The sequence below is a fragment of the Elephas maximus genome, chromosome 24 (genome assembly GCF_024166365.1).
Source record: "Elephas maximus indicus isolate mEleMax1 chromosome 24, mEleMax1 primary haplotype, whole genome shotgun sequence".
NCBI classification, from domain to species: Eukaryota; Metazoa; Chordata; class Mammalia; order Proboscidea; family Elephantidae; genus Elephas; species Elephas maximus.
This window is the reverse complement of record NC_064842.1, coordinates 48,731,823-48,749,017: the sequence shown is the minus strand read 5'-3', so window position 1 is coordinate 48,749,017 and position 17,195 is coordinate 48,731,823. Positions and strand designations below refer to the sequence as shown.

Sequence of the window (17,195 nt, the reverse complement as noted above, 5' to 3'; positions counted from 1 at the left end):
TGGAATACACAGAAATCAAATCAACTACATTTGTGGAGAGAAACAGTGGAAAAGCTCGATATCATCAGTCAGAACAAGGCCAGGGGCCGAATTCGGAACAGAGTATCAATTGCTCCTATGCAAGTTCAAGTTGAAACTGAAGAAAATTAGAACAAATCCACGAGAGCCAAAGTACAACCTCAAGTATATCCCACCTAAATTTAGAGACCATCTCAAGAATAGATTTGACACATTGAACACTAATGACCGAAGACCAGATGAGTTGTGGAAGGACATCATAGATAAAGAAAGCAAGAGGTCATTAAAAAAAAAAAAAAAAGAAAAGACCAAAATGGATGTTAGAAGAGACTCTGAAAGTTGCTCTTGAATGTAGAGTAGCTAAAGGGAAAGAAGAAATGATGAAATAAAAGAGCCGAATAGAAGATTTCAAAGGGGGGTGCTCAGGAGGACAATGTAAAGTATTATGTTGACATGTGCAAAGAACTGGAGATGGAAAACCAAAAGGGAAAAACATGCTGGGCATTTCTCAAGCTGAAAGAACTGAAGAAAAACTTCAAGCCTCACATTGCAATATTGAAGGATTGTACGGAGAAAATATTGAACAACACGGGAAGCATGAAAAGAAGAAGGAAGGAATACACAGAATCACTGTACTAAAAGAAATTGGTCAACATTTAACCATTTCAAGAGGTAGCATGCTATCCAGAACTGATGGTAAAGAGGTCCAACCTGCACTGAAGACACTGGAAAAAAACAAGGCTCCAGGAATTGACAGAATACCAATTGAGATGTTTCAGCAAACGGATGCAGCGCTAGAGGTGCTCACTGGTCTGTGCTGAGATGCCAGCCAACTGGAAGACCCATGTTTGTACCCATTCCAAAGAAAGGTGATCCAACAGAATGCGGGAATTATTGAACCATATCATTAGTATCACACACAAGTAAAATTTTGCTGGAGATCATTCAAAAGCAGTTGCAGCAGTACATGGACAGGGAACTGCCAGAAGTTCAGGCTGGATTCAGAAGAGGCCATGGAACAAGGGATATCGTTGCTGGTGTCCGATAGTCCTTGGCTGAAAACAGAGAATGCCAGAAAGATGTTTACCTGTGTTTTATTGGCTGTGCAAAGGCATTCGTCTTTGTGGGTCATAACAGATTTATGGGTAACATTGTGAAAAATGGGAATTCCAGAACACTTAATTGTGCTCATGAGGAACGTGTACTAAGAGACAGTCTTTCAAACAGAACAACGGGATATTGCGTGGTTTAAAGTCAGAAGGATGGGCGTCAGGGTTGTATCCTTTCACCATACTTTGTATGCTGAGCAAATACTCCAAGAAACTGGATTATATGAAAAAGAACCAGGCATCAGGATTGGAGGAGAACTCATTAACAACCTGCCATACGCAGATGACACAACCTTGCTTGCTGAAAGTGAAGAGGACTTGAAGCACTTACTGATGAAGATCAAATACCACAGCCTTCAGTATGGATTACACCTCAACATAAAGAAAACAGAAATCCTCACAACTGGACCAGTGAGCAACATCACGATAAATGGAGAGAAGATTGAAGTTGTCAAGGCTTTCATTTTACTTGGATCCACAATTAACACCCATTGAAGCAGCAGTCAGAAAGTCAAATGACATACTGCACTGGGCAAATCTGCTGCAATAGACCTCTTTAAAAAGCAAAGACATCACTTTAAGGACTAAAGTACGCCTGACCCAAGCCAAGGTGTTTGCAGTCACCTTATATGTATGTGAAAGCTGGACAGTGAAAAAGGAAGACCAAAGAATTGATGCCTTTGAATTGTGGTATTGGCGAAGAATATTGAATAATTTCGTGGTCTGTCAGAAGAATGAACAAATCTGTTTTGGAAGAAGTACAGCCAGAATGCTCATTAGAAGCAAGGGTGGCGAGACTTCATCTCACGTACTTTGGACATGTAAAAGGGACCAGTCCCTGGAAAAGGACATCGTGCTTGGTGAAGTAGAGGATCAATGAAAAAGAGGAAGGCCCTCAGTGAGATGGATTGACACAGTGGCTGCAACAGTGGGCTCAAACATAAAAACAACTGTGAGGATGGCACAGGATCGGGCAGTGTTTCATTGTATATAGGGTCGCTATGAGTCAGAACCAACTCAGCGGCATCTAATAACAATAACAACAACATGTATGCAATACTGGACATTCAGTAGAGTCTGCAGGTATAAAAATGAAGGACATTATCCCCAGGAACTTAGAGTGTAATTGGGGAGAAAGTATTTACACACTTAAAAGACATGCATGCATACATGAAACAACTAAGAAGAATGGTAAAATTTAATCAAGTAGTATAGTATTAACAATAATGAAATATTTGAGCAGATTGTCCCAGAATTCACAATGTCTTTCTATAGGAAATAGAAATTCAGTTGAGGCTTGAAGTTGAAGGTAGAAAGAAAGTTCAGACTCAGAAAACAGTTAAATATTAAAATTTCAAAGGTGGAAGATAGTGAAAATATTACAGTGAATGAAGCCTAGAATCCTAAGAATTAAGATTGGATAGATAGGCTGAAACTGTGCGTGTCAAAAGATTTTGACTTGATACAGTATGTAATTATAAAAATTGTATTTGGTTTATAAATTTGGGGAGAGTGCTAACTTTCTGTGTGTATGTGTTTCAGGAAAGAGAAAAAGTAATGAAATGATCACAAATTTAGCCAAGAGACAAAAAGCTGATACCAGCACTGAACATCCGCCCTTTTATTACAACATCCACAGACACAGCATTAAAGGAATGAATATGCCAAAGTAAGACTGCCAGTGAATGGCAAAGTGTATATTTTCTATTTTAATGATGGTATGATTTAAATACAAACATAAGAACCTTATTATTTTTTTTCCTTTCCATATTGCAGGTTAAAAAAGTTTTTGTGCTATCTTTCTCAAGCAGGCTTTCGAGTAAGCCGAACTCATTTTGACCCAATGGGTGTTCGTACAGACGCACCTCTGATGCAGTTTAAATCTATCCTTTTAAAGTACAGCACCCCAACCTACACTGGAGGACAGTCAGAGGGCCAAGTCCAGTCAGCACCTGAAGATACAGTCGCTGACAGAGTTGAAATCTCAGTGAATGAAAAAGCAGAAGCAAGCAGCTGCAGAAGATGGTAAATGTAGAGAGGAGTGCATTCGCAGATGTCGACATAGATGGCCTGCTAGTTCTCTATGCCAACTGTATTTCTTTTTCTAGACTTCCAATTCAGTAGTGTAAAAATAAAAACAGTGCTGTTTTCATTCAGCAAATTAGCAGTTTCTGATTTAGCTGGTTTGGGAGCTGTGCTTTCCAGGTTTTTCTTATTTTAAAGAAAAATTTTAATGAAAACATTTCATATGTAAAACCAGGTTTCTGACTGAGATCACCCTACTGTTTAATAACTCAGAAAATTTTCACATGCAAAGTGTTTGGAATTTTATGTTATAGAAGCCATCTTTTACTATTCTAAATCACACCTCTATTTAACACTGATTTATTATTTTTACATTTTTCTATTTGTATATGAAATAAAGCCAGAAGCCTTTTAAATATTAAAATGACCCTAAACCATAAACCCTGGTGGCGTAGTGGTTAAGTGCTACGGCTGCTAACCAAAGGGTCAGCAGTTCAAATCCACCAGGTGCTCCTTGGAAATTCTGTGGGGCAGTTCTACTCTGTCCTGTAGGGTCGCTATGAGTCGGAATCGACGGCACTGGGTTTGGTTTTTTTTGGTTAAATAGATAACCATATTCTACCAGGTGACTTATATACGTCTTACAGTTACATTAAAATGTGTTCCAGTTTTAGGAAATCACACCTCTGTCCACATTGATCTTTATTACTTTTTTTTTCATCACTCAATTTTGAGAAATTAAATACCTACCTGATAGAAGTAAATTTTTCTTATGAGTTTAAGGTAGAGTAAGATTTTGTCAAAGTAGAGACCGTCGTTCTAAGGTAACTTCATAACACTGAAATTCTGAAGAGGGGAGATTTTGTAATAAATTAAACAGGTTGGGTGATCTCAAGTGCCTCAGTTAATGCGCGTGAAGCATTCATTTGCTTGGTTGTGCTACCTCTCAGAAGTAAAACTTGTCACTTTATGAAGTGAGGTTTTTTTTCTTTGGTTTTGTGTGTGTGCATGCGCACGTGTGTTAATTTTTTTTTTTATAAGCAGCCCGAGCTAACATGACTAAAAATTAGTTGAAGAAAATATCTTGTTTCTATTAATAAATATCATTGTTGCTTTGTTTGAATATATTTTGGATGAAAGGATTTAGACTAAAGTTTAGGTTTTTGCCTCAAGGGTTTGATCCATGTTTACACTGGGGTATTTCTTAGAGGAAGCAATTTTTTACAACCATTAAGCTTGTAGGGGGAGCCCTGGTGGCTCAGTGACTAAGACCTCAGCTGCTAACCAAAAGGTCAGCAGTCTGAATCCTCCAACCACTCCTTGGAAACTCAATAGAGCAGTTTTGCTCTGTCCTTTAGGGTCATTATGAGTCAGAATCGACTCAACAGCAATGGGTTTGATCTGGAAGCTTGCAGGAAGGGTGGGTGTTATAACTAAAAGGTTTAAATACATCATATTAGAAAAAAAAATCCCTATGACTTATACAAAGAAGCTAGAGGAGGAGGGGTGTAGATCAAAATAGAATATTAATTTAGCAGATATAAAAGAAAATCTCTGTGTTATTACAGCATATTTCCAAAAGGATTTTTTCTTTCTCCAATTAGTGCATACATTTTAATAAAATAAAGGAACAGGTGAAGTGAGAATTAGTTTCTATAATGACCGTAAGAAAAACTCCACTCTATAGTTCCTGTGAGTTAAAATTAGAACCTACAAATGTGCACAAAAAGAAATAAAAATTACTAGTTATTATTTTGTTTAGTATAGTTAATAAGAAAAATTACTATAAATCCAGAAGTCAAACAGACACTTGGATCATCTGATGTAGAACATATTCTTAAATTGAATATCAGTCTTAAATTTTGCTAAATTCTTATCACCATGACTTACTTTTGATCAATGATGAAATTGGGTTTTATGCCAGGAGGCTAAATTGATACAGAAACATGTAAATTACTGTTAGTTAAAATATATGTGCATGTGTACTAATTTCACGTATAAAGGCAATATTCTCAAGAAAAATTTGGTAGGAAGTAGTTTGGCACTTTGTGATGTTGTACTGCATCACCCTAAAGGAAGAAATACTTAGAAGTGTCATGTAGTTCTGCCTTAGCAGCCTTGTTCCCATAATAATAGTAATTTGGGACACTGCAAATGTTGACCACATTGTAATGGTGATATCAGTTGCATCCTCCATTAAAACCAGTTCTTATTCCAAGTCAGGAAGCCAGTGTGTTGATTCCGTTGATTGTTATCACAATAGCCACACACTCAGGAAATGGGAGAAGTAACCCAAGGGATGGGTTTGAGGCTGCTGCGGTGGGTATGGGTCATAACTCCATTAATCACCTGACTTCCATAAGGCTCTGAACAAATTAGTGATGTTCTGGCTCACAGAAATTAGAATTCAAACCAATTCAGTAATCTCAAAATGTCTAGGAATTTTTGTCCCCCATAACATATTTGCTGTGGTAAATGGTCCCAGGTTCCTCTGGGGAAGGCTAAAAGGAAGATAAATAGTACATACTTGTGTTGTTAACGGTAGGGTCCTTTCTCAAAAGGTTCTGGGTATGTAAATTGAATCAGGTCTGGGAGTTGGGTGAGGGATTGTGACTTCAATAGTAGTTTAAGTCAGACCTATACTTTTTGGTTACAAAGATCATGGGGGCCTCATGCATTTTGGTCCTATGGATCACATGATCAATCAATTAGCCACAGCCAGAAATCCCTGTGTCAGACTATACTGATTACCCTGTAGGTCCTGCTGCCCATTATAGTAACCATGCCCACATTTCTAGTCTAGCAATTAAAGTGAACTACTTTGTCTCTGACACACAGCAGTCTTGGCAATGCCCAATAAATCAGGGAAGCCATTTCAAATGAAGCGCCTCACACTGACGTGTGTGGCCCGCAGACATCCTGTGCAGCTTTCCAGGCACTGATGCTCTCTGCTCACCATTGTATTTCTCAATGGCCTGTAGAGAGTCGATAGGGCTCTCACAAGGGATATCAGTTAGAGGATAGTGAGCAGATCACACATAATAAATCCTCTCCAACATTCCCCCTGCTAAGCCTTTGATTTCCTTTCTCTGCATTATAGCAAGGAAATTTCTAGCATCTCACCTCCAGTTTAGATGAGACACTGGTGAGTCATTCTTTCAGTGAAGGAAACCAAGAACCACTCCTAGTGGTTCCAACTCACCCAGTCGCTCAAGGGAAAGACCTGGTGATCTGCTTCTGGAAAGTCTACAGCCAGGAAAGCGCTATAGGGCGGTTCTCTGTAACATGGAGGCACTATGAGTTGGAATCAGCGAGACAGAACCAGCAACAGCAAAGCAGAGATTGGTATTTAATGCTATACACACAATGAAAAAAAATTTATTTAGGATTTAAAGGAATTCTTTTGAAAGAAATTTAGTGTAACTTGAGAACACTGAAGAAAATTTCTCTTCAGTTACGTTCTGATAAAATAATCACAATCAATTTGACTGCAGTGACTAATTGACTTACTAAATCAAGTCTTGATTAGATAAATTACAAAATTTCTGGCTTCTAGCTTTAAATTTCCAAAAGCACAAGCAACTAAGGGAGAATTTTCTTGGCAGGAAGGAAATTAATAGCCATATTTTAAAAGGCCCTAATTGTATGCAACCTCCATAGGCTGCCATGAGTCGGACTTGACTCAGTGGCAATGGTCTTGGTTTCGGTTTTTTTTTTTTTTTTTTTTTGGTTTCCATAGGCCTAGAGGATGGACCATCCGTGGCCCCAGAGGGCAGAGCATCAAGCCACAGAGGATTATTCTTTGAGGTCTTGAAACCTAATGGAATTTGTCCTGCTGGGTTTCTATTTGGTTGGGGCCAGTGACCCCTTTATTTCTTCCAATTTCACTGTTCTTGAAATGGGAGTGTCATCTTGTGCCTGCCCCACCACTGTATTTTGGAAGCACGTACTTTTTCAGTTCACATGTCCACAGATGGAAATAAATTTTGGATCATACCAACTCTTACCCATAACCAGTTCAGATGAGATTTGGGATATTTTGAGTTGATGATATTTAGATTATATATCGGACTTAAAGTTGATGCTAGAATAGGTTAAGACTTTTGGAGATGTTGTGGTTTGGAGCTGTTGAGCCGGTTCCGACCCATAGCGATCTCATGTACAGCAACAAAACACTGCCCAGTCCTGCACCATCCCCACAATCATTATGCTTCAGCCCATTGTTGGAGCCACTGTGTCAATCCATCGTGTCTTCCTCTTTTTTGCTGACCAAGCATGATCTTCTCCAGGGACTGGTCCCTCCTGATAGCATGTCCAAAGTATATGAGACTAAGTTTTCCCATCCTTGCTTCTAAGGAACATTCTGGCTGTATTTCTTCCAAGACAGATTTGTTCGTTTTTCTGGCAATCTATGATATATTCAATATTCTTTGCAAACACTGTGATTCAAAGGCATCAGTTCTTTGGTTTCCTTATTCATTGTCCAGCTTTCACGTTGGAGTTATTGGGATGTGTTTAAATAAATGTATTTTACACATAGGATAAAGTGAATTCAGGGAGACCAGAAGGTGGACTGTTGAATTAAAAAAGATATGTCTACACAAGAACCTCAGAATGTGACCTTATTTGGACTAACGGTCTTTGCAGATGTTATTAAGGTAAGGAATTTGAGATGAGATTATCTGGGATTCGGGAGGGCCCTAAATCTAATGATGAGTCAAAGTTGTAAGAGACAGGGAAGGAGATGACATGGAATATACAGAGGGCAAAGCCACGTGAGGATGGAGACAGATATTGCAGTGATGTGTCCACAAGCTAAGGAATCCCAAGAATTGCCAGCAGTAACCAAAAGTTAGGACAGAGGCGTGGAACAAATTCTCCTTCAGAGCCTCCAGGTGGAACAGCCCTGCCAACACCAAGTTCAGACTTCTGGCCTCAAAAACAGTAAATTTCTGTAATTTTAAGAAACGAATATTGTGGGAATTTATAACAGCAGCACTAGGAAACTCATACGGGGAAAACATACAATCACCAAGAAAGTATGAAGTTAGCGTGAGACTTTTGGGTGAATTTATTAGTTTTCTACTATTCCAATTTTGTTGTATTAAATCTTTGGACCATTTTTTGATTGGGTTGGCTTTTAATTGTAGGAGTTCTTTATTCTGGATATTAAACCGTTATCAGATATGTATGATTTCCAAATGTTTTCTCCCATTCTGTAGGTTGTCTTTTAAGTTTCTTGATAAATGTCCTTTGCTGCAAAAAATTTTATTTTGATGAAGTCCAATTTATATATTTTTTCTTGTGTTGCTCCTTTTTTGGGTGTCATATCTAAGAATCCAATGCCAAGTATAATAAGGTCCTGAAGATTTACCCCCATTTTCTTCTAAGACTTTGATGGTTTTAACTCTTGTATTTTGGTCACTGATCCATTTTGAGTTAACTTTTATATCTGGTGTAAGGTGTGAGTCTAACTTCATTCTTCTGCACATGGAAATCCAGTTATCCCAGTGCCATTTATTGAAGCAACTATTCTTTCTCCATTGAATGGACTTGGCACAGTTATCAAAAATCAACTGGCCATAGCATATGGGTTTATTTCTGGACTTCCAATTCTATTTCATTGGCCTATACATCAGTCTTTATACCAGTACCACACTGTTTGGATTACTGGACCTTTGTAGTACATATTGAAATCAGGAAGTGTGAGTCCTACTTTGTTCATTTTAAAGATTGTTTTGGCTATCCAGGCCCTTTGCAATTCCGTATGAATTTAAGGTTGACTTTTCCATTTCTGCAAAAAAAAAAAAAAAAAAGCTATTGGAATCTTGATGGGGATTGCATTGAATTTGTAGATTGCTTGGGTTGTAGTGCCATTTTAACAATATTGTCTTCCAATCCATAAGCACAGGATGTCCTTCCATTTATTTTTCTTTTTTTCAGCAGTTTTATAGTTTCAGAATACAAGTCTTTAACCTCTTTGGTTAAATACTTACCTATTTTATTTTAGCTGCTATGGTAATTACAATTGTTTTCTCAGTTTCCTTTTCAGACTGTTTATTGATGGTGTATAGAAACACAACTGATTTTTAATCTTGTGTCCTGCAAGGTGGCTGGATTTATTAGCTTTACCTTTCTTTTGGGATTTTGGATACACAGAATCTTGTTGTCTTGCATAGAGATGGTTTTACTTCTTCCCTCCTGACCTGGATGCCTCTCTAATTGCTCTACCTAGAACTTCCAGCCCCCACATATCTGTCAGCTTGTACTGTGCAGGCTTGAGTGTTGCTGTGATGCTGGAAGCTGTGCCACCGGTATTCAGATACCAGCAGGGTCACCCATGGCGGACAGGTTTCAGCTGAGCTTCCAGACTAACCAGACTAGGAAGAAGGACTCGGCAGTCTACTTCTGAAAAGAATTAGCCAGTGAAAACCTTATGAGTAGCAGCGGAACATTGCCTGATAAAGTGCCAGATGCTGAGCCCCTCAGGTTGGAAGGCACGCAAAAGACAACTGGGGAAGAGCTGCCTCTTCAAAGTAGGGTCAACCTTAATGACGTGGATGCAGGCAAGCTTTCAGGACCTTCATTTGCTGATGTGGTATCACTCAAAATGAGAAAATACAGCTGCAAACATCCATTAACAAGTGGAACATGGAATATACAAAGTATGAATCTAGGAAAATGGGAAATCGTCAAAAATGAAATGGAATGCATAAATATTGATATCCTAGGCATTAGTGAGCTGAAATGGACTGGTATTGGCCACTTGGAATCAGACAGTTATATGGTCTACTATGCCAGGAATGACAACTTCAAGAGGAATGGCGTTGCATACATCATCAAAAAGAACATATTCAAGATCTATCCTGAAGTACAACTCTGTCAGTGATAGGATAATATCCATACACGTACAAGGAAGACCAGTTAATATGACTATTATTCAAATTTAGGCATCAAGCACAAAGGCCAAAGATGAAGAAATTGAAGATTTTTACCAGCTTCTGCAGTCTGAAATTGATCAAACATGCAATCAGGATGCATTGATAATTACTGGTGATTGGAATGCAAAAGTTGGAAACAAGAAGAATTGGTAGTAGGAAAATCTGGCCTTGGTGATAGAAATGATGACAGAGATCACATGATTCAATTTCGCAAGACCAACAACTTCATTACAAATAACTTTTTTCACCAACATGAACGGCAACTCTACACACAGACCTGGCCAGATGGAATACACAGGAATCAAACCAACTTCATCTGTGGGAAGAGATGAAAAGCTCAATATCATCAGTCAGAACAAGGCCAGGGGTCGACTGTGGAACAGACCATCCATTGCTTGTATGCAAGTTCAAATTGAAACTGAAGAAAATTAGAACAGGTCCACAAGAGCCAAAGTACAACCTTGACTATATCCTGCCTGAATTTAGACGTCATCTCAAGAATAGATTTGATGCATTGAACACTAATGACCAAAGACCAGACTAGTTGTGGAATGACATCAAGGACATCATACATGAAGAAAGCAAGAGGTCATTAAAAAAACAGGAAAGAAAGAAAAGACCAAAATCGATGTCAGAAGAGATACTGAAACTTGCTTTTGAATGTCAAGTAGCTAAAGCAAAATGAAGAAATGATAAAGTAAAAGAACTGAACAAAAGATTTCAAAGGCAGCTCAAGAAGACGAAGTCATTATAATGACATGTGCATAAAAAAAAAAGGGAAGAACACACTCGACATTTCTCAGGTTGAACTGAAGAAAAAATTCAAGCCTCAAGTCGCAATAATGAAGGATTCTATGGGGAAAATATTAAACGACTCAGGAAGCATCAGAAGAAGATGGAAGGAATACACAGTCATTATACCAAAAAGAATTGGTTGACAGTCAACCATTTCAAGAAGTACCGTCTAATCAAGAACTGATGGTACTGAAGAAAGAAGTCCAAGCTGCACTGAAGGCATTGGTAAAAAACGAGGCTCTAGGAATTGACGGAATATCAGCTGAGATGTTTCAACAAACAGATGCAGCACTGGAAGCGCTCATTTGTCTATGCCTAGAAATTTGGAAGACAGCCACGTAGCCAGCCGACTAGAAGAGATCCATATTTATGTCTATTCCCAAGAAAGGTGATCCAGCTGAATGCGGAAATTATTGAACAGTATCATTAACATCACACACAAGTAAAATTTTGCTGAAGATCATTCAAAAGCAGCTGCAGCAATGTATCAACAGGGAACTGCCAGAAAGCCAAGCTGGATTCAGGAGAGGATGTGGAACCAGGGATATCATTGCTGATGTCAGATGGATCCTGACTGAAACCAGACAATACCAGAAAGATGTTTACCGGTGTTTTATTGACTATGCAAAGGCATTCGAATGTGTGGATCATAACAAATTATGGATACCATTGCAAAGAATGGGAATTCCAGAACACTTAATTGTGCTCATAGATCAAGAGGCAGTTGTTGGGACGAAAACAAGGGGATACTGAGTGGTTTAAAGTCAGGTAACGTGGACATCAGGGTTGTATTCTTTCACCATAGCTAAAGCTATCCAATCTGTATGCTGAGCAAATATTCTGAGAACCTGGACTGTATGAAGAAGAATGGGGCATCAGGACTGGAGGAAGACTCATTAAAAACCTCTGTTTTGCAGGTGACACAACCTTGCTTGCTGAAAGTGAAGAGGACTTGAAGCACTTACTGATGAAGATCAGAGACCACAGCCTTCAGTATGGATTACACCTCAACATAAAGAAAACAGAAATCCTCACAACTGGACCAGTAAGCAACATCATGATAGAGAAAAGACTGAAGTTGTCAAGGCTTTCATTTTACTTGGATCCACAATTAACACCCATGGAAGCAGCAGCCAAGAAATCAAAAGACATGTTGCATTGGGCAAATCTGCTGCAAAGGACCTCTTTAAAATGTCGAAAAGCAAAGATGTCACCTTGAAGACTAAGGTGCACGTGACCCAAGCCATGGTATTTTCAGTCACATCATATGCATGCAAAAGCTGGACAATGAGTAAGGAAGACCGAAGAATTGACACCTTTGAATTGTGGCATTGGTGTGCATATTGAATATACCGTGGACTGCCAAAGGAATGAACAAATCTGTCTTGGAGGAAGTACAACTAGAATGCTCCTTGGCAAGACTGCATCTTACATACTTTGGACATGTTGTCCTGCAATAAGAAGGGATCAGTCCCTGGAGAAGGACGTCATTCTTGGTAAAGTACAGGGTCAGCGGAGTAGAGGAAGACCCTCAATGAGATGGATTGACGCAGTGGCTGCAACAATGGGCTCAAGCATAACGATTGTGAGCATGGCACAGGACCGGCAGTGTTTCATTCTGTGGTACATAGGGTCACTATGATTTGGAGCTGACTCAATGGCACCTAACAACAATAAAACTTGGAGTATAATCCTAAGTGCTTAGCAGTGGTGAAAGCAGGCATCCTTGTCTTATTCCTGATCTTGAGGAAAAGCTTTCAGTCTTTCACCACTAAGATGTTAGCTGTAGGTTTTTCGTGAATGGTTTTTCATGTTGAGGAATTTCTCTTCTAGTCCATTTTTAATTTATTATACACAGTAAGATGTACAGCAATTCAACAGTTTCTACATGTAAAATTCAGTGACATTGATTGCATTCAAGTTTTGCAACCATTCTCACCCTTGAGTTGTGCCTCCCTCATTAACATAAATTCACTGCCCCAGAAGGTTCCTAATTTTTGGAGTTGCTCTTGTCAGTTTGATCCCATAGTTCTTAAAAGAACATAATGCTCAAGGCAGACATTTTTTAGTAGTTAAGCTAAATTATTGTTTGGTTTTTGGAAGACTTCAGGAGTTATTTTTGGTTTAAGATTTAAAGATTACCTCAGGGCAATAGTTTCAGGGGTTCATCCAGCCTCCCTGGCTCCAGAAAGTCTGGAGTCCATGAAACTTTGAAATTCTGTTCTGCATTTTTCCCCTTTTTTATCATGATTTTTTTATAGAATATTTGATCCAAATGTTCAGTAATGGTAGCTGGGCACCATCCAACTCTTCTGGTCTCATGGCAAAGAAGGTGGTTGTTCATGGAGAATATTAGCCACACACTCCATATCCTCCTTTTGTTTCTGACTCTCCTTCTGTTGCTCCAAGTGAACAGAGACCAGTTGTTGTGCCTTGAGATCCCAGGCACTATATGATGAAGGAGGTGGTAGAACAGAAGCACTAAACACGTTACTAGACCAATTAACTGAGATGTCTCATGAAACCATGACCCTAAACCTCCAAAACAAGGAACTAAATCCTATGAGGTTTTGGTTGTACACAGCAGCCTCAACAGTTTTTTTTTGTTTTGTTTTGTCTTTGTTGTAAATATATCTACCACACTACTTTTGCCAATTCGACTTTTTATAGGTACGTAATTTATTGACAGCAATTACAATAATAGGCAACCCTACCCTTAAAATGTGATTTTTCCATCACCGTTAACCTCCCTTCCTATTTCCCTCCCTCCTGCGCCTGGTAACCACTAATAAACTTTGGCCTCTATACATTTGCCTTTTTTTGTGTGTGAGATCATACAATATTTGTCCTTTTGTAACTGACTTCACTTAGCATAATGTCCTCCAGCTCCACCTGTATTCTATCAAGTATCAAGATGTAATTTCTCCTACTGGCTTAGTATTCCATTGTATGTTTATACCATATTTTGTTTATCCACTCATCTGCTGATTGCCATTCAGGTTGTTTCCAACTGTTGGCTATTGTCAATAGTGCTGCAGTGAACCCTGGTATACAAGTCTCTTTTTGAGCTCTCTGCTTTCAAGTCTTTTGGGTGTATTATACCTAGGAGTGGAGTTGCTAGATCATATGGTAGCTCTCTTTTTAGTTTTCTGAGAAACCCCAAACAAAATTTCCAACAACGGCTGTACCATTTTGCATTCCCACTAGCAATGGAAAAGGGTTCCAATTTCCCCACATCCTTGCTAATATTTGTTATTGTATTTAATTTTGGCCATCCTAGTGGGAGTGAAATGATAGCGCATTGTGGTTTTGATTTGCAGCTGATAGCTGATGACATTGAGTATCTTTTCATGTGTTTGGTGGCCATTTGAATGTCCTGTTTGGTGAAATGTCTACTCAAGTCCTTTTGCCATTTTATGACTGGGTTGTTTTTTTGTTAAGTTGCCAAAGTTTCTATTGTCTTTTTGTTAAGTTGCCAAAGTTTCTATTCCTAATTTGATGAGCATTTTTATCACAAAAAGGTGTTTTTGTTTCAACTGAGATGATCATGTTTTTCTTTGTTCTAGTGATGTTATATAAGACGTTCATTGATTTTTCTTAGATCAAACCACCCTTGCATTCCTGGGGTAAATCCCACAAAAAAACCCAAACCCGCTGCCTTAGAGTCGATTCCGACTCATAGCGACGCTACAGGACAGAGTAGAACTGCCCCCATAGTGTTTCCAGGGAGCGCCTGGTGGATGTGAACTGCCGACCTTTTGGTTAGAAGCTGTAACACTTAACCACTATGCCACCAGGGTTTCGATTAAGGGATACTGGTCTGTAATTCTGCTTGCTTGGGGGTATCTTTAACTGGCTTTGGCTTCCAAGTAATGCTCGTCTCATTGAGGGAGTTAGGTAGTGTTCCCCTCTCTAATGGGAATGCAATGAGAATTTGAAAAGAGATGGCTTTTTCCATTTGGCATTTCAGTTATTTTGGGTTTAGTTACTAAAATCACAACTCTGAGCCTCAGTTTTCTCAAGTGTACAAGGAATTGCCTTTCTGAAACAATTGTTTAGAGGATTAAAAATGAGAATGTATCCAAAAGTCTGCTATCACAATGTCTCACCATGTTTGGTAAGCCTTTTGCTCCTAGGTTGAGATGGTGGTTAGAGAAGTTACCTAGATAATACTTTAAGAACAGTTAAAACTGTGAGTGGTAGTGATGATAAACAGTCTCCCCACCCCACCCCCCAAAACAAAGAACACACAATACACTCAATGATCTATCAAATACCTATATTATATTCTGCAAAGGATTACATATCCAATGAATTCACTAATGATACAAAGAGTTTTCATCCTCCCATACTGACAGATAAGCACACGTTCTCTAAGCACAAAGCTTATATTCACAAATAATTTGTTTAAAGACAAAACTTCAGTTAATAATCACAATGGGAATTTGTTATTTAATGCAATCACTAGTCTAATATGTTGCCAATAAAATGTAAGCAGTTATATCACAAAACCAGGATTATATTCAGTGGACATGCATTAATAACCTATACAATTTAACATTACACCAAAAAAGAAATTGAATACAAAATTTCCTGTAATTTTTGGTGATTTTGAAATTTTGTGGTATAGATTACCAAAAAAACTGTAAAAACAGATTTTAAATATCTTCAATAAAATGGTAAAAAATTTAATAAGTCTTTGAAGTTTTCATACTGGGCTGAAGATTTAAAACATCAAGCTGGCCCCACGGTGTCAAAATCGACAGATAAATATTTACAATGACTAGACAGGCTTTAGTTACAATGGTGCTGGAGGACTACTTCCTCCTATCAAAAACCCTTTGGGGGTTAATTTCTAATGCAAACATGTCTTTGTAAATACTGTGAGAATACAAACTTGGAAACATACAGATAATCAGGACAGGGATGACAAGTAATACACAAGTCCATCTTATTTGTGACCTGTCAAAATAAAGCCTTCCGGCTCCCAAACACCTAACACCACCCCCTCAAGTATTAAAGTAAATCAACAGGAGAAGAATGATGTTAGTAGCTGGCATTCTTCTACAAAATTATTTTTCACTACACACCAAGGCAGGACTCAAGCTCTGTGAACCTCCTTCTCTAGTGTGTAATTAGCAGAGCACCAAATTTATAAGCTGACATTAGCAACCCAAAATGTTAAACACGTTTTTCATACAGAAGCAAACTTTTTTTTCCATTGTTAGTTCTATGTGCCACGTTACTGTTGGAACTTACGTGGCTACCAATAAGAAAAGAATTAGGGAAGCTTTGAACGTATTTTGTACTTTTCATCAGGCTAAAGTGCAAAATATCTCCATATCTCTCTGGTATTTCAAGAGGCAAAAATATCAAACACACATAATAAAGAAACTGGAGTGACAACAGAACTAATACCAAACAAACAAAAAAAAAAGACCTCTTTAAATATACATTTGAAGACTACCGACGACCAATTTAACTTTCCTTTCTTCAGTGAGATATGTGTATGAATCAAGTTCTCACAGAACCTGAGATTTTGTTTGATTATTCTTCCCAGGATCAGAGACTCCAAAATAATTACAAGAAAAAATGGAAAAAAAAAGTAACGTTGCATGACAATGGACACTAAGTTCATAAAGAACCTCTTTTTAAAATAAGATATTATGGAAGAAAATACCATGAAAATAATAATCCTATGAGAATTTTTTTAAGCACAGTAAATTTGAGTCTTGGTCTTCACGAAGATACTATGTTTATATAGAAAACTATAAATATACAAGACTCTGGGGAGGGAAAAAATTCAGAATACATTTTAACATTCTGTAGGCCTAAAAAACTTTGGGGCAGAAGAAGGATGGCCAACTGAATTACCACTTTAAAATACACAAGTATGAAAAATTCCTGGGTCAAAAGAGTCCTTGAAATGCAACCACACTTTGTGAAAAAAACACAACTTAGATTTTTTAAAGGAGAGAAAAAGTACTGAGTAACTGCAGTCCCTTTCAAAAAGGAAATATTAAATTAAGGGGGAAAGATTCTAATAGTGTAAACTGGTCTGGCTCAGAAAGAAAACTGAACAGCATATCCAAGAGTCTGTCTATAAAAGTAAAGATGGTACATCTTTAATATTAAAGAACTAGGCTATTAAAAAGTTCATTCTCAGAATTGTTTTTAGTAAAAGCTCATTTGTGCTCTTTTGTGGGTGCATAATAGAGTTCCATGGGTTTGTTCACTTTCCAGTATTTCTCACTGACCAATTCCAAAGAAAAAGAGCCATTTAATACCTAAAACAAAAGAGAGAAAA

At 38.1% G+C, this 17,195-nt stretch overlaps 2 protein-coding genes across 3 annotated transcripts in view; one reads left to right on the top strand and one right to left on the bottom strand.

Annotated features, from left to right (window-relative positions):
- Positions 1-15,160, top strand: part of TRMT1L (tRNA methyltransferase 1 like) — a 61,301-nt gene extending 46,141 nt beyond the window's left edge. The window contains exons 15-16 of the mRNA XM_049868343.1: positions 2,670-2,796; positions 2,904-15,160. Coding sequence (XP_049724300.1) covers positions 2,670-2,796; positions 2,904-3,156 — 380 coding nt within the window. The 3' untranslated portion in view covers positions 3,157-15,160. The remainder of the gene's footprint in view (positions 1-2,669; positions 2,797-2,903) is intronic.
- A 1-nt stretch (position 15,161) lies between these two features.
- The window catches only part of RNF2 (ring finger protein 2), a 47,837-nt gene continuing 45,803 nt past the window's right edge, over positions 15,162-17,195 (bottom strand). The window contains exon 8 of one of the 2 annotated variants that reach the window (XM_049868345.1): positions 15,162-17,175. In XM_049868345.1, coding sequence (XP_049724302.1) covers positions 17,074-17,175 — 102 coding nt within the window. In that variant the 3' untranslated portion in view covers positions 15,162-17,073. The remainder of the gene's footprint in view (positions 17,176-17,195) is intronic. The other variant, XM_049868344.1, reaches the window with a different exon arrangement.